The sequence below is a fragment of the Gobio gobio genome, assembly GCF_949357685.1.
Source record: "Gobio gobio genome assembly, chromosome: 19".
NCBI lineage: Eukaryota > Metazoa > Chordata > Actinopteri > Cypriniformes > Gobionidae > Gobio > Gobio gobio.
In genome coordinates this window covers 40,641,879-40,662,525 of record NC_137112.1, presented here as the reverse complement: position 1 = coordinate 40,662,525, position 20,647 = coordinate 40,641,879, and the positions used below count along the sequence as shown (strand labels likewise).

The 20,647-nt window shown below is 39.9% G+C and overlaps 1 protein-coding gene across 1 annotated transcript in view; it reads right to left on the bottom strand.

Moving 5' to 3' along the window:
• Positions 1-256: 256 nt before the first annotated feature.
• Positions 257-20,647, bottom strand: part of thsd7bb (thrombospondin, type I, domain containing 7Bb) — a 127,553-nt gene continuing 107,162 nt past the window's right edge. Inside the window, exons 18-30 of the mRNA XM_079844379.1 lie at positions 18,908-19,062; positions 18,254-18,407; positions 15,512-15,650; positions 14,460-14,575; positions 14,261-14,375; positions 11,966-12,111; positions 9,265-9,439; positions 8,850-9,023; positions 5,526-5,621; positions 5,294-5,376; positions 3,842-4,031; positions 1,604-1,691; positions 257-1,293 (exon numbers count right to left, since the gene is read on the bottom strand). Of these exons, the coding sequence (XP_079700505.1) occupies positions 1,215-1,293; positions 1,604-1,691; positions 3,842-4,031; positions 5,294-5,376; positions 5,526-5,621; positions 8,850-9,023; positions 9,265-9,439; positions 11,966-12,111; positions 14,261-14,375; positions 14,460-14,575; positions 15,512-15,650; positions 18,254-18,407; positions 18,908-19,062 (1,710 nt within the window). The 3' untranslated portion in view covers positions 257-1,214. The remainder of the gene's footprint in view (positions 1,294-1,603; positions 1,692-3,841; positions 4,032-5,293; positions 5,377-5,525; positions 5,622-8,849; positions 9,024-9,264; positions 9,440-11,965; positions 12,112-14,260; positions 14,376-14,459; positions 14,576-15,511; positions 15,651-18,253; positions 18,408-18,907; positions 19,063-20,647) is intronic.

Genomic DNA, 20,647 nt, shown 5'->3' with positions numbered 1-20,647 from the left:
GTGTAGCACCTGCGTTTTCCTCATTTGATCTCATCTGTTGTAACTAATTCACAGTCTAATTACAATTCATGAGAGGAATATGACAGTCTGGGGTTGACCCATAGAAGTTGGCTCAGTGTATTGATACTGATCAGAAATGACAGCAGCACTGTTCCAGAACCGCAAAGATGGAGATGAATCTAAAAGAGCGCAAACACAGCAGAAATATGAAAGTCCTACAGCACGATACAGTGCTTATTTAAATATAACACTCCTCTCTGAGATTCAGATTTATTTATAAACCATTCAAAGACACAGATAGAAAATATTCACATTACAGTACACACATTACAAAAGAACGTTACAACCTTGTCAGGGGTTAACAAAGCATTTTAAATCCTTCAAAGCTGATTAGGGTAAAATCAAAAGATTTTTGTTTAACACCTAAATGAATCAAATAGGGAGGCAAATTTTAAAGGCTATATAGGTTTTAAAACATAAATTAAAGAATAAATATGGCACTTAAGATGGCACTAATGTAGTGCATCAGAAAACATCCCTTTTTTAAGGGGGATCATTAAAGGGATGGTTCACCCAAAAATGAAAATTCTGCCATCATTTTCTAACTCTTATGACTGACTTTCTTCTGTGGAACGTAAGGAATTTTAATTAAATGTTTTTTTAAGAATGTTCTGGTAGCTCTTTTTCATGCACTGAATAGGAACAAAGCTTTCAAGCGTCGAAAAAAGTAGACGCAAAAAAAGCATAATTAAAGTAGTTCATACGACTGATTATATTAAAAAGAGTGGCGCAGATATTCTTTAGAAATTCTCTTTTTGTGTTTCACAGAAGATAGATATTAATAAGGGTTTGGGACGACATGAGAATCTCCTTTATGAGTGAACGATTCCTTTAACATGTACTGAACAATTTCCTCATAAATGGGCATTAAACAAACTGCACGCACAGATCTTCGCACACGCTCATGAACAAAGACACACACAGACAGACAAACATTCACACACTCACGCTATGGTACTGTAGACACGATGTCACGTCCTGTTTCGGCTGTATGACACTGTCCATGTTCTCCCGACAGCCTCCTGTTTAGTTCTCCAGTCAACACTATCTCTGGTCTGGCTCTTTGTCATGCTCAGCTTGTGTGCTGTGAAAGTTCATGCTCTGGTCTGAATGTTGCCAGACGTCTGTTTTAGGATTGCATACACATAGTGGACTCACATATCCACGTCCCCATCATATGCCAGAGCCAGTGCTTTCTGCGGACTGCTGCTGGGACTGCCCTCTGGGTTCTTACTGAAACACAAAACATGTTTAATAAACTCACAACAACCACCTAAGAAACAATTTGCATCATGATTTATTGCAGTTTAAATGATCACCACTAGAGTGCAGAACATACATGTTTTATCTCTGAGGGTAAAGGATTTGCGTTAGTTTATTTATGGAACAATGTTCATTCAGGCAGTCATTAATGGAAACTAAACTGAGGGTGGGAGGGTGATTAGGACCACGACTGTTTTATTATGTGAGAAAAAAAGAAACCATGGAGTGAAATAAAGCACATTAAACTAGCACAACACATCCATGTAAAAATCAGCCTCACCACAGTAGGAAGGACATCATGATGAGGAGGAGGATCACAACAAACCCAGCCGCCATCAGCCCATATACCCACAACTTGACACGCCCATCTGTCAGTCAAAATAAACATTAACATTTTTGCTCAATCGAAGCATTCTGGTTGAGTAAACTGGCTCTCGACCACCAGCTGTCAATCAAACAATCCATCCAATAGAGTTATTGGTTAAATGCCTGAAATAAGGTCTGTGGTTAACACAAGTTTAAAGGGTTAGTTCACCCAAAAATGAAAATTCTGTCATTAATTCCTCACCCTCATGTCGTTCCAAACCCTGGAAAATTGCTAAATTGCTGTCTATGGAGGGGTCAGAGAGCTCTCGGATTTCATCAAATATATCTACATTCGTGTTTTGAAGATGAACGAAGGTCTTGCGGGTTTGGAACGACATGAGGGCAAGTAATTAATGACAGAATTTTCATTTTTATGAACTAAATATTTAAGATATTTTCACGTTTTATTCTATGACATAAAATATCTAAGTAATATTTGTTTGTTTTTTAAACCCTGTACAAGTACAAAAGTGAAAAAGGTGGTTGCTAACAAGTGTCTTAATGGGACTATAGAGGTTATTGAGACATTAAACGCCATCACACCGGACAGGTAAAACTTGCCGATATTTAGCTTTTTACTTCTGGCAATTGTATTTAAAGGGGTGATGAATTGACAAATCAACTTTCCCTTGAGCTTTTGATATATAAAAGGTCATGGTAATATAAGAATATCCTGTAAGTTTCAGAGCTGAAAACGTCCTTGTTAATCAAAGAAAAGCTTTTATTGACACCAGGCCCAGCAAACGCTCAATCTCAGAATGTGCCCGGCTATGACGTCAGAGTGAAACACCACCTCAACAGAAGAAGAACAACGCCTGATTCTGTAGCCCCGCCCACCGACTCGTGCCACTAACATAACACAGGCCTACATGGAGCTAAACCGGATAGAATTTCTAAACATACCGCATAAGCTTAATTCGGGTTCCAATATTATAAACACATGGATGAACTTTATTTTGAATGAATATCCAGCTCACGTGGGGAAGACATTGTGTGTCTGTTCCTTCATTTAACCACGGATTCGTTTGTAAACAAGAGACTGGATTTGCAGAAAGGATGAGATTAACCACACTTATGTGAGTAAAAATGTTTTTATATGTGGTAGTATTGCATTGTTATAGATCGTTTGATATCTATTGATTATGTATACGTGTCTAACTGAACATTAGCACGCTGTCAAAGGCTGGAGAATCCTTTATTTGTGGTGTTGTTGGTTCATTGTGAATTGGGATCAGACTCGGACATGTATGGGCTAGGGCTCGCAAAGCCCAACGTCCCGGGGCTATGTGTTTTCCAGACGGGCTACCAAAACGTAAGCCCGGCCTGCCGACGGACTATCTTAAATAGTGAAATAACATTCCTTTCTTGATGTGCGTTCACTGTCTAGACTTGATATTTGAAGGAAAAATAAAATCGCAGAAGTTTTGATCATGCAGTGTGCGACGTACTTGGCATATGTGTGTGTGTGTTTGTGATGCACGGTTCGCCCTTATTTCCACCGATTGGGCGGGCCAAGTAATACAAAAATAACATTCCAATCAATCGCGGGTGGATGATAAATCATTGTGTTTGTTTGATAAAGATATTTTGCGAGCGATGTGGGACGAATCAATTTCGGTTGCCGTTTCTCCACAAGCTTTCTTTCTTTTCTTTTTTTTCAAGCTTTCAAAACAATTCCTCGTGTACTCACCGGGGAGCTGAAGCAGTGGGCGTTTACTTCCAAGTCTTCAGTGCGGCACGCCTATCAAAACCGAGTGTTTCTTGAGAGAGGCTCAAAACCAGGGCAGAAAATAGCCTACTACTTATTCATTATGATGTTTTTGAATGTAAAAACCATGCAAACGTCATAAGTTGACCTCAGACAACAGTATAAAAAAATAAAAACGCCAGTTCATGACCCCTTTAAGTTTCAAAATTCATAAAGGTGTGTTCATTTGTAAAGAGATAATCATTAAGAACCAAATACCTAAGAATCAAAAAAATTTGATCGTAAAACAGAGTGTATTCTCCTGCAATAATTCAAAAGCCAATGGAAAAATCCTATTGGGTTTTTTTCGAGGGAACCGGGGTGATGCTAACTTCTGGGTTGGGCTACAAAAATACATCATCACTGCATCACCTCTATAGGAAAGTATATGGTTGTTGTTAGTACCAGGTCCAAGAGGCTGTAGCGCCCAGTCCTTGACGTGGTTCTTGTTCCGAGCGTGCTCTGGTCTTAGACGGCCTGCGGTGGTTTTCACATCTGCCTTGTGGTCCAACCCTGGGGTTCTGGTACAGTAGTCAAGGAACCCATGAGAGGACATGACCTCTATGAAGCCCTTCTCACAACCACAGACTCCATTCTGACAATAAGACAGAGATTCTCGTAAAACATCAGTAATGGGGCAGTGTGGTGGCAGCTGGATATTGAAATGTGTTACGTTCTACATATGGAGACGTACAGCTGTTAATTGGACAGCATTAGTGGGTGAGATGAAGATGTGATGTATGATAATGAAGGGTTTTACATCAAATGATACCACACTTAGTAAACTCAGCATCTGTCAAATTTCCTTACAAAAAGAATATCATTCATTGCTGGAACAAAGATCCGAAGCTACCGTGTAGCAGCGGCTGTTTTACCAACAGGGGGAATCTCAATACCCCTGCCATAATTCACCTAAACATTTTTTTTCTATTAATACATTGTTAACCATAACCTTATGATTAAAATATACTGACAATAATAATAAAACATTTTGATTTATTTGTATATTTTTAGTGGTGGGCCGTTATCGGTGTTAACGTGCTGCGTTAACGTGAGACTCTTATCGGGCGATAAAAAAAATATCGCCGTTAATCTATTCTCAATGTTGGGTTGGGAGTTGGGTCTATACTACGCAAGCTATGATGACTTTCACCTTGATATTTTATCGCGGATGTATACCTAGTCGAATTGCACTGTAGGGGCGAGAGAACGAGTCTTCGAACCTGTGTGTATGCCTACTAGTGTTGTCAAAAATATCGATATTTCGCTATGTATCGATACTGAAATATCTGAAACAAAACTCATTTTCTACAGTATCGATATCAGCTGCGCTCTCCTCTCCTCTCCGACCGACAGCGAGTTGACACGCACCCCGCCTCCTCTCATTCAGTCCGTTTAATCCTCTGAACATGGCGAACGGGTGTTCTGCTGGACTTTTGTAAGTATTGGTGTGACTGGTCTGAATTTCGTTATATGTTCATGTAACGACTCACAACTCCTTTATTATTTTGGATTGGCAACCACGTAAACACATCGTAATGCATAGAGTAAGCTATATTTAAAAGCATCAAAATAGACCCGCTGTTAAATGTTAAACACAATACAACTTACGTTACACAAATATGACGCAAGTTGTGCCGCCTTGCCGTCAAGTGTTTCATTAGTAGGTACTGATAGTTTAGGAAAACCGTGACGTTTTCTACTACGTAATTACGCGCATGCGTGAAACAGATCGTGCAGGTGGAACGGATCGTGTACCCACAGTGTTAACACAGACGCCCCGTGTGAATGCAACGTTTTGGGATGAAATAGTACCATGTTCTTTGTGAGATTCATGTTCACAGTGTTCTGTGTTACCTGTGTGCAGAAGGAGAAGGGTTTGGTGCAGGGAGGGTGACACTGCCGTACAGCAGATGGCTGGTTCTGAGCGATGCAGCCTCCTAATGTAGAGGAACACTGATTACATTAAGCCAAAATGAAAATTAATGGTTGTTTTTTCCTAGTCCTTCCCAATACTAAAAAAGGTACAAGACATGCATTTGTTTTCTTATCATGTTATTTTGAGAATTAATACATTAATAGTGCGCACCTGTGACGTTGACTCCATCAGAGCGCTGGCACCACACCAGCCTACGGTTATGCCTCCACTCACCGGTCATCCATTCATAACTAAGACACGTTCCTCCTGGAAGAACAGGCAAAAACACACTAGAGTGCTTTTCTGGTTTAGTGGCTAAACAACATTTCCTGTTTATCACTTCTCAGTCTAAGAGCTATTTTCACACACAGCCAGAGAGGAAATGACAGCTATGAAAAACAACACCTTGGAACTTCCCTAGCCAAAGAAAGTAAGGGGTTTATTTGGTCTAACCAAAAAGAGTCCAAGTATTGTGTTCTTTTAAATGTTAATATCAAAATGTTGAAAATAAGTACATTTCTCCACTATGGGCCGAACTAAGCACATGATCTAAAGCGCATGGCGCAAGTGCACTTAGGAAGCGAATCCACTTTTGCTAGTTTAACGACAGGAAAAATTCTCAGCACGACAGGTCCGAAACGTTTGTCCCTATTCTCTTAATGAGTCATGGATGTGCTTTGAGCGTAACATGCAATAAATCAATCAGAGTCTCATCTCCCATTCCCTTTAAAAGCCAGTTGCGCTCGTGCCGGATTCACTATCAGTCGGATTCGCTATTTTCATGGCAGAATTTGCAAGCGGAAAGACTGAACGCTTCTCTAGCAAGGAAACGTCCAATGACGCTCGCTTGCTCGTCATTACTGCAAATAGTTAGGCTAATTCTGATAAATGCAATGACTATCCATTATGACATGTTGGCATTTTCTTTATTTATTTTCACAATAATATTTTTTTTTACATTTTAATCCTTTAATTTTTCATATTTATAAATGTTTGTGTGCTTCTGTGCGTCCCTGTGTGTGTAATAAACAGAGTGTACGCGCGTTGCGCACCCGCCTATAGGCGCATATTACTAACACGCTCTTTAAATAACACAAAAAATACTGCACTATTGACTTTAGACCAGGTTTGTGTTGGTCAGTGGTGCAGTTGTTTCAGTTGCCTCAAAATAGCAACGTGCCAACAATGCACCTGAACACACTAGGGGTTGCACGACTACTGATTTCTGCTAGTCGATTTCTTATTAAAACAATACTGGTTCATGCTACTGTAAATTAAAAGACATGAAATAGTTCTTATCAACAAATGTTTATTAATTCATAGCTTAATGCAACAATTACATAAGTAAACTCTCAAAACATTATAATTATGACATTATATTTTAATTTTCATGTAACAGAGTAAAGCCAAATAAATAGCTGCACGCGACATTGCAATCCTAACATATGCAAACTATACGTGCATGGCTTTCCAGAGTGTTGCATTCGATGGAACGGTGTAACTGGGTTCACAGAAGTTGATATCCTGAATCCCTCTCCTGAAACTGCAGAGAGTGGTCTTATATCCTTCACTATAAAATAGTTATTGATTTTGAAATGAGCTGATGATAAATAAAATGCAGCTCATAGGCTATCTGTTGCTTTCATTGACGTGAACTCTGTTAAATGTGTATATAGCGTGGGAATTGAAGATCGGATTTATATTCGTTTTGCAGAGAGGTGTAAGGTAAGACAACCTGCATGTTTTTTACTTTTACTTTGTTTTATTTTGTTTAGTTTTTAGATCATATAGCCTGTTTCGTTTGCGAGCGCCGTTGCGAGCAGCATCAGCCTGCCTCAACTTGTCAAAATTGCCTTTTTACTGTGGTGGTGGTGGTGATATAGGATAAACGTTTAAACTAACATTGTGATGCTTGAAGTGTTTTATATCTATGGATTTTATTATATGCAAGATGAGTCAAGTGTTGATTTAAGAGGCTAAATTGATCAAACATGTGGTTAACTCACTGTCGGCCGCTGACCTCTTGGTCGTCACTTTAAAAAACAAAAACTTTAATTTAACAAACAAAAAATGCTCCTAACAGTTTTCTAAATGAACTTAATAAAGAAACGAAACGAAATATAACTGCTTTGACATTAAAAACAAAGCTGAACTATTTTAATAGCTACAACAGTTATCCCTTTTCCACCAGAATGAACCGGTTGCTAGTTCAGAGCTAGTGCTAGTGCCAGTTCTGAGTTGGTTCGACTGACGAGCCTTCTAAGAACCGGTTTGCCTTTCCACATGCTAGAGAGCCGCCACAGAGCCAGGTCTTACGTTACTGTATACGTCTAATCTTTCTTAGCAACGCTAGCGAGGCAGCGGGAAACACAAACACACCAGGCTTGTTTGAGATGTATCGGCACTGCGCAGACCGATCCACGTATGATATCAAAATACAGCAAGAGCGATTCAAAAGCATAAGTAGTCGTATGCTCTCGATGTACTTTGATGTCATACGGCGATCGGTCTGCACAGCACCGATGCATTTCGAACAAGCCTTCCATCAACAATGGCGAACGTTGCGTTACTATTGATGCACATGGCTTTACGATCCTACATCGGCATCAAAACACAGTGAATCCAACGCATTTGTGCAGCTCACCAAAATTTGTATAGACGGAGATTACAATTGAGCAGCTATTAGCTCCATTAGCTGCTATTTCAAACATGGCGGTCACAAGTTTGTGTTTGTCTTGTTGGTCACGGTAACCCAGCCCCTGATGCAAGCGGTTCTTACTTCTAGACCAGCAATGTTTTGGTGCTACTCAAGAACCACTTTTCCTGGTTCAGAGCTAGTGCTTTGGGTGTCGAAAGACAAAGAACCGATTTGAAACTAGCACTGCCTTGGTGGAAAAGGGGTAAGTGTGTAATAGTGAGGATACTTTTTTTTTTTTTTTTAAACGGCTCCAGTGTACTCGGGCAGAGAGTTTGATAAGCTTTCGGACACGGGCCAGGCCAGGGCCTGAGCGTCTCGGGCCCGTGTAGGGCTTTACTATGCAATCCACAAGTAAATTTGTTATTACCTGTCTTCTCCTCTCTGTAATCCGGCGTTTAAAGGCCACCAATGCTCGTTTGCATGGTGTGCATCTCACTAACATTTGCCTTTGTAGTTGGATGTTTCAATCGTAGGTGGTTGTGCAGAGCTGTCGTACTGATGTATTTTAAAGTATTCTTACAAAGTTGGCAAATTACGATATTTTTGTCATCCATGATGAATTACTTGGTTAATGCACGCTCGAGTAGTCAATCATTTCTGACAGCGCTGACTAGTGGTTGAAGTAGTCGATCTCTTGACTACTCGACTAGTCTATGCAAGCCCTAGAACACACCTCGTTTTCAGACCAGCACGCCCAAGGGCGCACAAATGCAGCGTCGGGCTGAAACTAGCAAAAAACACTGCCTGCCGTCGCATTGCACCGGATGTATGATAGGGCCCTATGGCTTCTCACAAACCTTGGCATGGCCGTGCCTCATACATCTGGCTGGGACAGGAGTCCTGATTTTCCGGGACTTGTGTGACTACGGCTCTAGAACGAGCCTGCCGACCCCACGTCTCAAAACTCCGGCCATCCAAACACAGCAGCTGACATGAACTCCATGGTGACCACTTGGTTAGGTGACATTCTCCTGATGTATGAGACATAAATCACAGCCAATGAGTGGTTGCAAAGAGATTATAAATTACATTTTATTACCTTTATTTTAAATTGTATTACTCTTTCACAATATCACTGTTTTAATGTATTTTTCATCAAATAAATGCAGCCTTGGTGAGCGTAAGAGACTTCTTTCAAAAATATTTAAAAAACCTTTATTCCAAACTTTTGAGTGTGGTATTTGTGCTAATATTTGTGTTAGAAATGCAAACCTGGACAAGGGATCGTGCAGGGCTGCAGTAACTCAATCTCACTGACTTTGCTCTGTGAATTTCCTACACACATCTTATCATCCACCGGAACGGGCTGAGGAGGACCTGAGAGAGAACCCCAGTGCACCACACAGGATATTTCCCTCCGACTCACTCCCTCGCCACAGTCGGCCCCCTGCAAAGAGAGAGAGAGAAAGATTACAGACAGAGCAGGTCTGTCATGTTCATGACGTTATATTGGATAGTTTAGATGTGTTATGTCTTTTCTGTGTGCTGATGAAATACTTCAGGTCATTTTTTTCTAGAGTTCTGTTATGTAGAAAGTGTGGGTAGAAAGAAGCCACTCTAGATTTAGCCGTAATATAATTGGCTCAAAACACCATGATGTGGCCTCCGCATGGGCTTGTGTCCAACACGCAAAATGATTCACAGCCAGAGAGTGTTTCTGATCTTTTGGTGTTCTGATTGGCTAAAAAAGCGTGTCAACTCTTTTTTCGCTGCTTACCTACATCTGACAAAGAGACACGTTTGATTGCTCAGGAGACCTATTTCAGTGATTTTGTATAAAAATGCATCTTTAATTGGTAGCCTTTATTCTACCAGAGAGAAACCTGGGACAAGAGATTTAGATTTTTTCAATAATTTTTTAATTATGTATTTTACACCCCCATTTTAAAAAAAATATATATAGTTAAATTTTTTACATCCCCGAAAAATGCATTTTTACTGTTTATTTGTATGTGTTTACTTTTTTACACCTAAAATTATATTCTTTTTTGAACATAAAATGGCTTTTATTTTATACATTTATAAAAAATGTTGACATAATTTTACTTTTGACATACACTACTGTTCAAAAGTATGGGATTGGTAAGATTTTTTAAATGTTTTTGAAAGAAGCCTCACCAAGGCGGCATTTATTTGATCAAAAACAATAATATTGTCATCATTACTCCAGTCTTCAGTCACATGATCCTTCAGAAATCATTCTGATTATCAATGTTGAAAACCGTTGTGCTGCTTAATATTTTTTTAAAGGGGGGGTGAAACACTCAGTTTCAGTCAATCTCATGTCAACCTTGAGTGCCTATAGAGTAGTATTGCATCCTTCATATCTCGGAAAAATCTTTAGTTTTATTATATTTATAAAAGAAAGATAGGCTGTACCGAGTCTTTCCGGAAAAAAACAAGCGGCTGGAGGCTTATCGTGTGGGCGGAGCTAAAGAATCACAAGTGCGCGCATCTATTGTGTTGAGAGCGTCTGGAAGCTGTGACATCCTTAAACGTGGAAAAAAAACGTTATCCTAAATAAACCATGACTATCAATCAGATTTAGCCATACATATATGATCCAGAATCAGATTTAGAGGCTGAAATTGAACAGGAGAAGCAGCAACGACTACAGCATGACGTCTCAATGGTATATACTGGAACTGTAACTTATATACTTGCTTAGCGACTTGTCATGCAAGAGTTTTACAACATTTTTGTGTGTTTACTCATAGTTTATGAGGACATAATTTGGTTTATGGACTATTGTATGCGATTTAATGTTAGCAGTAGCAAGCTGCTACTGTTTTGCACGTCAGACTAGTGCGTGTTTACATAAAAAAACTATGGAATAGTAGCGCATTTTAATGAACGAGTCGATAGCTAACAACACAAAGACATTTGAAGCAGTTTTACTCACTGCCTGGTTCCAGCACACGACCGTGAACCCTAATCGCTGGGACTGCTCCATCTAGAGCAACAAATCCGGAGTTGAACTGGGCCTTGTTTATAAACCATCGTTGGCGAAATTCAGGGAACAAACAAAAACACTTGCACAACTCTGTTGCTGCTCCGGAAAAACAAACTCCATCCACTGTCCCAACTCTGGGTTCTTTGGGAAGCTGTGCAGGGTTGTCTTGCCCTGACAACCAAAAACACACATCTTTGGTGCCACTGTTAATTTTGTGAAGTCCTGTGACTGCGCACAGCCTATGACTTCCCTAAAGCCGAGCACAGTGCGTTAATGGCCGTGCATTTGCTGTCTTGCTCTGGTCGAGCCCGTACAAGGACATTCCGCCCTTGTTGACGTCACTTTGGCCCATACTCGAAAAAAACGTTCCGAAACTTATGAGAAACCGGAAGGAGTATTTTTGGCACAGAAATACTCCATCAAATGTCCCAAATTGTTAAACATGTTCTTTGTCCATGTTTAGCATGGGAAGTCTTTAACAGTGTAAAAAGCTCAGTATGCATGAAACAGCATTTCACCCCCCCCTTTAAGGATTCTTTGATGAAAAGGACACAATTATTTAAAATAGAAACATTTTGAAACTTTTAAAACATAAAATGTCTTTACTGTCAGTTTTGATCCATTTTTGTGACTAATACTTTCAGCTGCTGAATAAATCATTAGGTGACAAATACACCTGGGAATAGGTTTTGTTTTACTTTTATATGATGCCGCACCTTTGCCAACCGCTTAACATAAAGATCTAAGAATGAGACAGAATTCTGTCAGAGCTGTTTATAACGGCACAGCGAGGATGATTTTATCTCATGCAAGCTCAGGGGAAACCGTGTTCTGATGTGCGCACTTTGACAGTTTAAGCTACGTGAACATCTAAATATTTGGTCTGTTCATTTGTGCTAGCAAGGACAATATCTCAGTGGCAGCAGCAGTTGTGTTTGAGGTGCACTGCATCAATACTACCTCAACCCTGCATGGTCTCCAGTCCCCCAGTCTCCAGCTGTAGCAGGGCCTAATGGGACAGGGACGAGTCTGGGAGAGTTGAGATGGACAGGGACGACCTCCCTCATTGGCAGGCCGGAGAACGACCCTGGAACGTGTCATTTGACCTGGAAAATTCGCACACACAACAAGACACGAACACATGGGATCAGGACCTGGAGTCCACTGTTTGCATGCTTAAATTGAATAAGCGCTCCGGGAAGAGTTTCCTCACGGGACTGGCAGAGCCTTGAATGAAGATAAATGAGACTGATAACAGATTTTAATTAAGCCCCTAACAATAGCAGAGTTCAAGGAAGCATGACTGAACTCTCAAGGGTGTAAACATACAGGTGTGTGCTATCTTTCCAAAGATTCTAGATTCATAAAAGCACCACTTATGTTTTCATCGAAAACAAATATATAATATTACATATGAATTTATTCGTATTAAATAGTCAAATATTACTATTATTATCATCGCTGTTGTTGATTTTATTGTTTAGTTTTGAAAAGGAAAGCACCACTTATGCACATAAAAAAATATTATTATAAAATAATGCTAAATATTTACACAGATCAGGCATAACATTATGACCGGTGAAGTGAATAACGCTGATTATCTCTTCATCACGGCACCTGTTAGTGGGTTGGCTATATTACACAGCAAGTGAACATTTTGATGTGTTAGAAGCAGGAAAAATAGGCATGTATAAGGATTTGAGCGAGATTGACAAGGGCCAAATTGTGATGGCTAGACGACTGGGTCAGAGCATCTCCAAAACTGCAGCTCTTGTGGGGTGTTACCGGTCTGCAGTGGTTTCTGCAGTATCTATCAAAAGTGCTCCAAGTGGTGAACCGGCAACAGGGTCAATGGCGGCCAAGGCTCATTGATGCACGTGGGGAGCGAAGGCTGGCCCGTGTTAGTCCGATCAAACAGACGAGCTACTGTAGCTCAAATTGCTCAAGAAGTTAATGCTCAACATGACATCATGACTTTGCGTAGATGTGAATGTAAATGGATTTTATAAACATACTAAATGATGCTTTTTTGAAAATGTAAAAATGCAGAATGTTTCTTGTGATGGGTAGGTTTAGGGGCAGGGGCAGTGTGTGTGTGTATGTGTGTGTGTGTGTGTGTGTGTGTGATGGGTAGGTTTAGGGGTAGGGGAAGTGTAGGGGGATAGAATGAAACGGCGTTGATAAACACGCTAAAAAGCAATTATGCGTCTTGATAGCACGCCAAAATGGCATAGCGAATTGCCGTGTCATACATACGCTATTTCATGAGATCAGTCTGTAATGCTGGTTCTGATGGAAAAGGTGTCAGAATACACAGTTTATCACAGTTTGTTGCATATGGACCTGCATAGCCGCAGATCAGTCAGAGGGCCTATGCTGACCCTTGCCTACCACGAAAGCACCAACATCAAAACTGGACCACGGAGCAATGGAAGAAGGTCTGGTCTGATGAATCATGTTTACTTTTACATCACGTGGATGGCCGGGTGCATGTGCGTCGCTTACCTGGGGAACACACGGCACCAGGATGCACTACGGGAAGAAGGCAAGCCGGCAGAGGCAGTGTGATGCTTTGGGCAATGTTCTGCTGGGAAACATTGGGTCCTGCCATCCATGTGGATGTTACTTTGACATGTACCACCTACCTAAGCATTGTTGCAGACCATGTACACCCTTTAATGGAAACGGTATTCCCTGGTGGCTGTGTCTCTTTCAGCAGGATAATGTGCCCTGCCACAAAGCAAAAATGGTTCAGGAACGGTTTGAGGAGCACAACAACGAGTTTGAGGTGTTGAATTGGCCTCCAAATTCCCCAGATCTCAATCCAATCGAGCATCTGTGGGATGGGCTGAACAAACAAGTCTGATCTATGGAGGCCCCACCTTGCAACTTACAGGACTTAAAGAATCTACTGCTAACCTCTTGGTGCCAGATACCACAGCACACCTTCAGGGGTCTAGTGGAGTTCATGCATTGACGGGTCAGGGCTGTTTTGGCAGCAAAAGGGGGACCAACACAATATTAGGAAGGTGATCATAATGTTATGCCTGATTGGTGTATTTATTCATATTAAATAATTATGTAATAATTATAAATAATGAATTACTAATAATAATAACTATTATTATTTTATTTTATTGGCCAGAGTTGTGAAGGAAAGCACCACTTGTTTTCTTCAAAATTATAAAAAGCTACATATTTATAAAATAATTATACCATTATTATTATTAATATTATATCAATTGGAGATCGTACTTTGGCTTCCACAGGTGTGTGAACATTCTGACCAGGTGGACCACTCTGTAATCAGGCAATTAACAGGGCAGCCCACCTCACAGGGGGCAGAGAGCTTTCCGCGTGAAGGACCCAACTACAAAAGAGAAGACAACAATAAAATGACCAGATTCCTATTAGAGCTTTTGTGAAATAATTCCAGTGAGAAAAGAATAGTCACCTCTTTGCACATGCTCAGTTCCACCAGCTTCCCGTCGCTGCGGACACAGTTCAGGAGTCGAGTCTTAATCCCCCGGCCACATACTGCGTCTTCACTGAGCTGACAGCTACTCCAGTCTTCAACACACACACATAGACACACACTTCACTCCATAATGTGGACAGAACACTTTTTTTTGACAATCTGTAAATTGTGATAGTGTGAACCAATGGCGAGGCTACATGAGGGCCAGGGTTGTACTGGCCCAGTCAGATTGATGGCTGGTCCACCCAATTAAATGAGACAAAAAATTTTTTTGTGGGAAATCCTGCATACATGACAATAATCACTCAAATACATGAACAAATAGACTTCTTGCTAGTGTAAACATGTAAAGATAAGAAGTAATAAGATCCTGGTGAATAAGAATGGTAAATGCAAGAGCTGTCAATATGAGTGATCAATCCAATCCAAGTGAGCTTCCGCTGTACAACAGTCCCCGATGGGTCTTTACTCAGCGTCCCTACTAGTGCTCACTATACCCACCCACCATACCGAACATCCACACTGCGTCTGAAATCGTATACTGTCTGAGAAGTTTCTATTTGTTGACCTTCCTGACGTTGTCAAATGACGTTAGAAAACACTGCATCATCGCCACTGAGAATTCTCTCAAGATCTAAACGTCATGTTATGTTGTGTTTGAGCTTGTTTGAATCGGGAACACCTTCTCTGAATAAATATATGTGATCTACTATGGTTTACTAATGGTTGGTGAAGCTACAAACCAAAACGCAGGTACTTGGTATTGCTCTCTACCTGCAACAATTATGCTTTTTGTATTCTGCTAGACTTTTTCAACAATATATGAGACGAGATTATGCAGAATGCTCAACAGATCGCATTTTTGTTTTCAATTTATTCATATTTTTTAGCTGTCGAAATTTCCATCCCTATTAGTTTCTTGTGTATTGTAAAATGATGTACTTTAGTTTGAGAGTAGGCACTGAGGTGAGGTCCACTCACCTTAAAATGCCTGGCCTCGCCACTGGTGTGAACGTTTGTTTCAGTACCTGAGTAAACGTAGGAGTATTTGAGAGAGGTCATATTGATACAGGGTTGAGTCTGGTTTAGATCAGGGCAGGTATGATCTCCTTCTGGCCACCTCAAAACTGTTCTACTCCTCCACCTCAAATCACCGTCATTACAATCCTGGAGAAATGCAGACATCAATCACACCAATACACAACCTTGCATATCCTAATGGGGACTTCTCATTCACTGTGTTTACAGTAATGCATTTACAACGGAACGCTCACTCCCAAACTTCTGGAATGCCTCAATTTAAGTATTTTAATCTTAATTATGATTATTGTAGTTACTTATTGTAATCTTTTAATATTGTTGTGGACAGTGCTTGAAGTGGAAAAGATATAAAAGTGCTGGTACTCACCAAAGGGGGCGGGGCTTTGTTGTGTGTGTGTGTGTGTGTGTGTGTGTGGGGGGGGGGGGTTGTTTAGTCAATAATTCAAGAAGGTCCATATTTTAAAGCTCTTTCTAACTTGTACTCAGCCTTAAAACTAACACATAGTTCTTGTAATTGTTTAACTATAGCATTTGTTACAGTAAGGGTTTACAAAGCAAGACCATTGACGGCACCTCATTACCATGCAGGCCAATGTTAACATTTTAAATTTTTTTATCTATTGCATTTGTTATGAAAAATAGCAACGCAGTTAGAAACTATAGCTACAGCATGCCACAGGTATACATCTTTAGTGAAAAATCTATTCCCTTAACTGATTATCTATTATAAATTCTACAACTAGTCAAAATGTACCACAATAAATACAACAGAACATGATCAATTCTAGTAAATGTGGTCATCATGAGTTTAAAAAGCTTGCAGGATGATTTCCCCTCTTTTCATCAGTCATTTTGGAGGCTGTTTTAGATCATGTTTGATGTTCTCCGTAGTGTTTTACTACATTCTCAATAGAATTCAAATGGGTCGCACCAGGGGCGATTCTAGGATTTTCATTTTAGGGGGGCTCAGCCCTCAGTGAGGGTATGCAAAAATAAATGGTAACACTTTAGTTTAGGGTCCAATTCTCACTATTAACTAGTAGTTTATTAGTATGCATATTAGGATATTGGCTGTAATATTTATTATTACTTATAGGCCTACTTATAAAGCAAATATGAATTCCTTATTCTGCAAGACCATATTGTACATCCCTTAATCATGCAATGTAGGCAGGTTTATAATCACTGAGATCCCAAATGTGAGGTTAGGGGGGTTTCAGGGGCATGGCCCCTCGAGAAAATTTAGATTTCTATGATCTACATATTACTTACATATTACATATTAATTCACAATGTGCACACATTCATTACTAATCTTCAATACAGGCTGAAAAAAGCTGAGCTTTTATATTTACTGAGAGCTACAAATGGAATTATTAATTTACAATATGCACACATTCATTACTATTAATCGTACGCCTAATCTGAAGAAAACGGCTTTGTTAATATTTCTTGTTTGTTAATTGTATTATAAATTACATTACATTGGCCTATTTCAAATCAAAATGGCGAAATTAGACAAAAGTTTATTAATTTGCCTGAATATTTTTGTCATTTGTTTAACATTTCTGACTTAAATATGAAATGTTTAGTTTAGCTACAGATCTCGCACTTGAGGTCGAGTCGTGCTGCTAAAATTCGCGCTCAGCCTCAGCAGCTTCTGTGTGAACATAAAGCCCGCCTACTCTGATTTGATTGGTTTTCTCAAATATTTTGACATTGACGAGCGGTGACAGACCAATGAGGCTCAGATCAACGCACACACCTCTGCTTCTGACGTGCGCTCTGTTCTGTTCGACGCCGCTGCGGATTGAAGAACACGCTGTTTAACGCAGATTAAAAGACGGGACGAAGCCGAAGCCTCCCGCCAGTTTCATATGTTCGAAAGGTTAATCACAAATTTTTACCTAAAAAGGGCCTAGTGACGCCCATGGGTCACACATTTTATCATCAGCGTCGCATAGGAATGGCTCGAGCAAATCTTAACACTTTTGGAGCGCGCCGGTGAACGCACCTACTGTGATTCGCGCACCACTTAAACAATTGGGCTTCAGTCACAGTCATATTGCACAGACAATTGAGCCGTTATAAAAGCGAGATGTGCAGGTACGCTTAAGAGTAAAATATAGAAGTGCCGGTACTGTGTACCGGTGACTACCGCCCCACTTCGAGCACTGGTTGTGGACAGTGGCATTGGAGACAAAAACTGTTGTAAGTGGATTTTTTTCTCTGTGTAAACAGTTGAGTATCAAGATGAAAATTACAGGGTTTAGGATATATTAATTATAACAGGTTAGTAAGCAATTCTACCCCACATGTGTCATGTCAATAAGCGTAATGGTAAAGTCATGTGGCTATACCTTTAAAACAGTGTGGATTTTATTGTTTAATCAGATGCAATACCTTGCACCCTTGACATCCACTAAAATGCATTACTGTAATTTTAGCTAATTAAGGGACATGCCACAATCATTTTCAGTGATAATCAACATAATTCCACAAATAAAGTGCAAAAAATGCACATTCAAATCGATACACCATTTGACATTTTCATATTTACTCATTAAAGAATATTTTTACTGTGCCATCCATCATCTAACAGGAACATATTTACTAAAGGAATAAACGCTTCGTTATAGTCATCCCATCATGACAAGCTTCCCTCCATCCTGACATTTTCTTATCCATTCATCAGCCCCTCCATCTATTCATTCATCAGTCAAACTGACCACGGCACATTTGGTCCACTGGCTCCACTCTGATGTCACACAGTGGGCGGGGCACGGCAGTTGACAGGTCTCAGCTGTGATTGGCTGTTCCTCCTGGGCACACAGTGAGTCATCCACAACCTCATCCTGGTCTTCTCCTCCCCTTTTCAAGCAGCTTTCAGTCAGAGAAAAACAAGAGTTTTTTTTGTGTTTCAAATGAAACTATAAAGAGCCTCAAATTCAGACGATGTCTAGGGTGGTTGTGGCGCCTCTTATGCAAAGAAAATGTTACCTAGTCACGGTGAGAGCACAAATACAACCAGAAATTCAGTTATTACATTACCCACTGTATCCCATCATCCCCTCTGACCTCACTTTAGTCGGAAGGGCAGAGTTACGACCTCACTTATCTTTAAGAAGCAGAGTTATGACGCCATGAATCTGTTTGGCACTGTCGTGACTCGGTTTTGAACGCTGACTTATGAGACAATTTTGCTGTGAGACGCGCACAGGTTTTATCATTGTACCGCGTAAGACACAATATATTGTGCTGCTGTATTGTGGCAGAATGGGGACATTTTAAAAAGACATTCTAAGTACGAGACACGTCTTCTTTTTAATGAAACTTTTAAAGAGATTATTTGCTCATTAAAAGACTAACTGTGATAAGCTCACTGGATTTTGCAGGTCCGGAAACCCTCTCCGCAGGAAGGCTGGGTGGATCCGGTGTTCGTGAGATTGTTTGGTGGCTTTATGATGCATATGGACCAGGACTCCACTTCCCACACATACTGACTGCAGTCAGAGTAACAGGGCAGTACCTCAGACACCTGTTCACAGACAAGATAGCTATTACTTTACTTATGGCAGCATGCACACAGGTGTGTGTTTTGTGCATCTCTGTGTATACAAAGTATGTGCAGAAAAAAAGATAACATGCTAATATTTATACATGCAGGCACACACTTTTAAGGACAACATCTTATATACACACACAATTCTCTAGGGTACTCACCTGAGCCTTTGTAGATGTTCATATCAGCAGAACATGAACATGGGGGGGGGGGGGTATAAAAGGGGATAGGAAATATTAATAGGAAAGGTGAATGGGAAGAAAAGGAAAAGCATCAGTAAAGAAACGAAATAAAAATAAAAATAAAGGAAAACAAAGCCAATAGAAATAATGGGGACAGGGGAAGGGGGAGGAATTGGAAAATTAAAATAAATGCATAAAGAAAAGGATATGAGAGGAAATTAATGGAAATTAATAAAAGGAAATTAATGGAGAGAGTAAAGGAAAAGAAAGAAAAGAGCAAGGAAGAGGAAAGTAAATAAAAGGAAATGAAAAAAATAAATAAAGGGAAATTAAGAGGAAAAAAATGATGAAATTAATGGGGAAGGAAACAGAAAAGGAAGTGGAAAGAAAATGAAACAAGTGCATAACAAAAAGGATATGAAAGGAAGAGGAAATTAATGGAGAGAGGAAATAAACAGAAAGAGGAAATTAAAAAAAGGAAAGAAAGGAAATAAAAGGAAAGGAAATTTAAAACATGGGAAAAAGGAAAGGAAAAAAAATGAAATTAATGGGGATGGAAACAGAAAAGGAAAGAAATGGGAAAGAAAATGGAACAAATGCATAAAGAAAAGGATATGAAAGGAAAAGGAAATTAATGGAGAGAGGAAATGAACAGAAAGAGGGAAGACAGGGGAAAGGAAGAGGAAAGAAAGGGGAAAGAAAATGGAACAAATGCATAAAGAAAAGCAAATTAAGAAAGAGGAAGAGTTGATTAATTTGGAAAGAAAGGAAAAAAGAAAGAGGAAAGTAAAGGAAAAGGAAATAGGAAAATAAATGAAATCGGAATTTGAAAAAAAGTAGATAGCGAACATAAAGCAAAGGAAATGAAAAAGGAAAGAAAAGAAAAAGAAAGGACATTTAAAGATTGGGAAAAGGAATGAAAAGGAAAGGGAAAAGGAAATGAAAGTAAGAAGGAAGAGGAAAGTAATGGGGAAAGGAAGGAGGAATAGGAAAACGGAAAATGAAAAAGGGAAAGGAAAGGATTTCTATTAGTTTCTATTGAAAGATGTTTGCCCCCACCGTAGATTCGTTATTTAGTGGTTCATTTATATGAGGGAAACTGAGCTGAAGGAAATGCTTGCTGACTCCAGTTCAGATTCATGAAACTTTAATGTTGCTTGACCTGCCCTGATGGAATATAAAATAAAGAGAGTGAAATAAAAGGAAGCGAGAGCAAAAAGCTGGGGGGATAAGAGGTTCAGTCCCCGGAGGTCTTGATCCTCTCCAGTCTTGTCTTGTGTAGTTGAGAAACAATGTGGAAACAGCTGAAAGTGGACAGGCTGGGGAAGACCCCCAAAGCCAGGCCAGATGAATAATAAATTATACAGTAGGTTTACACA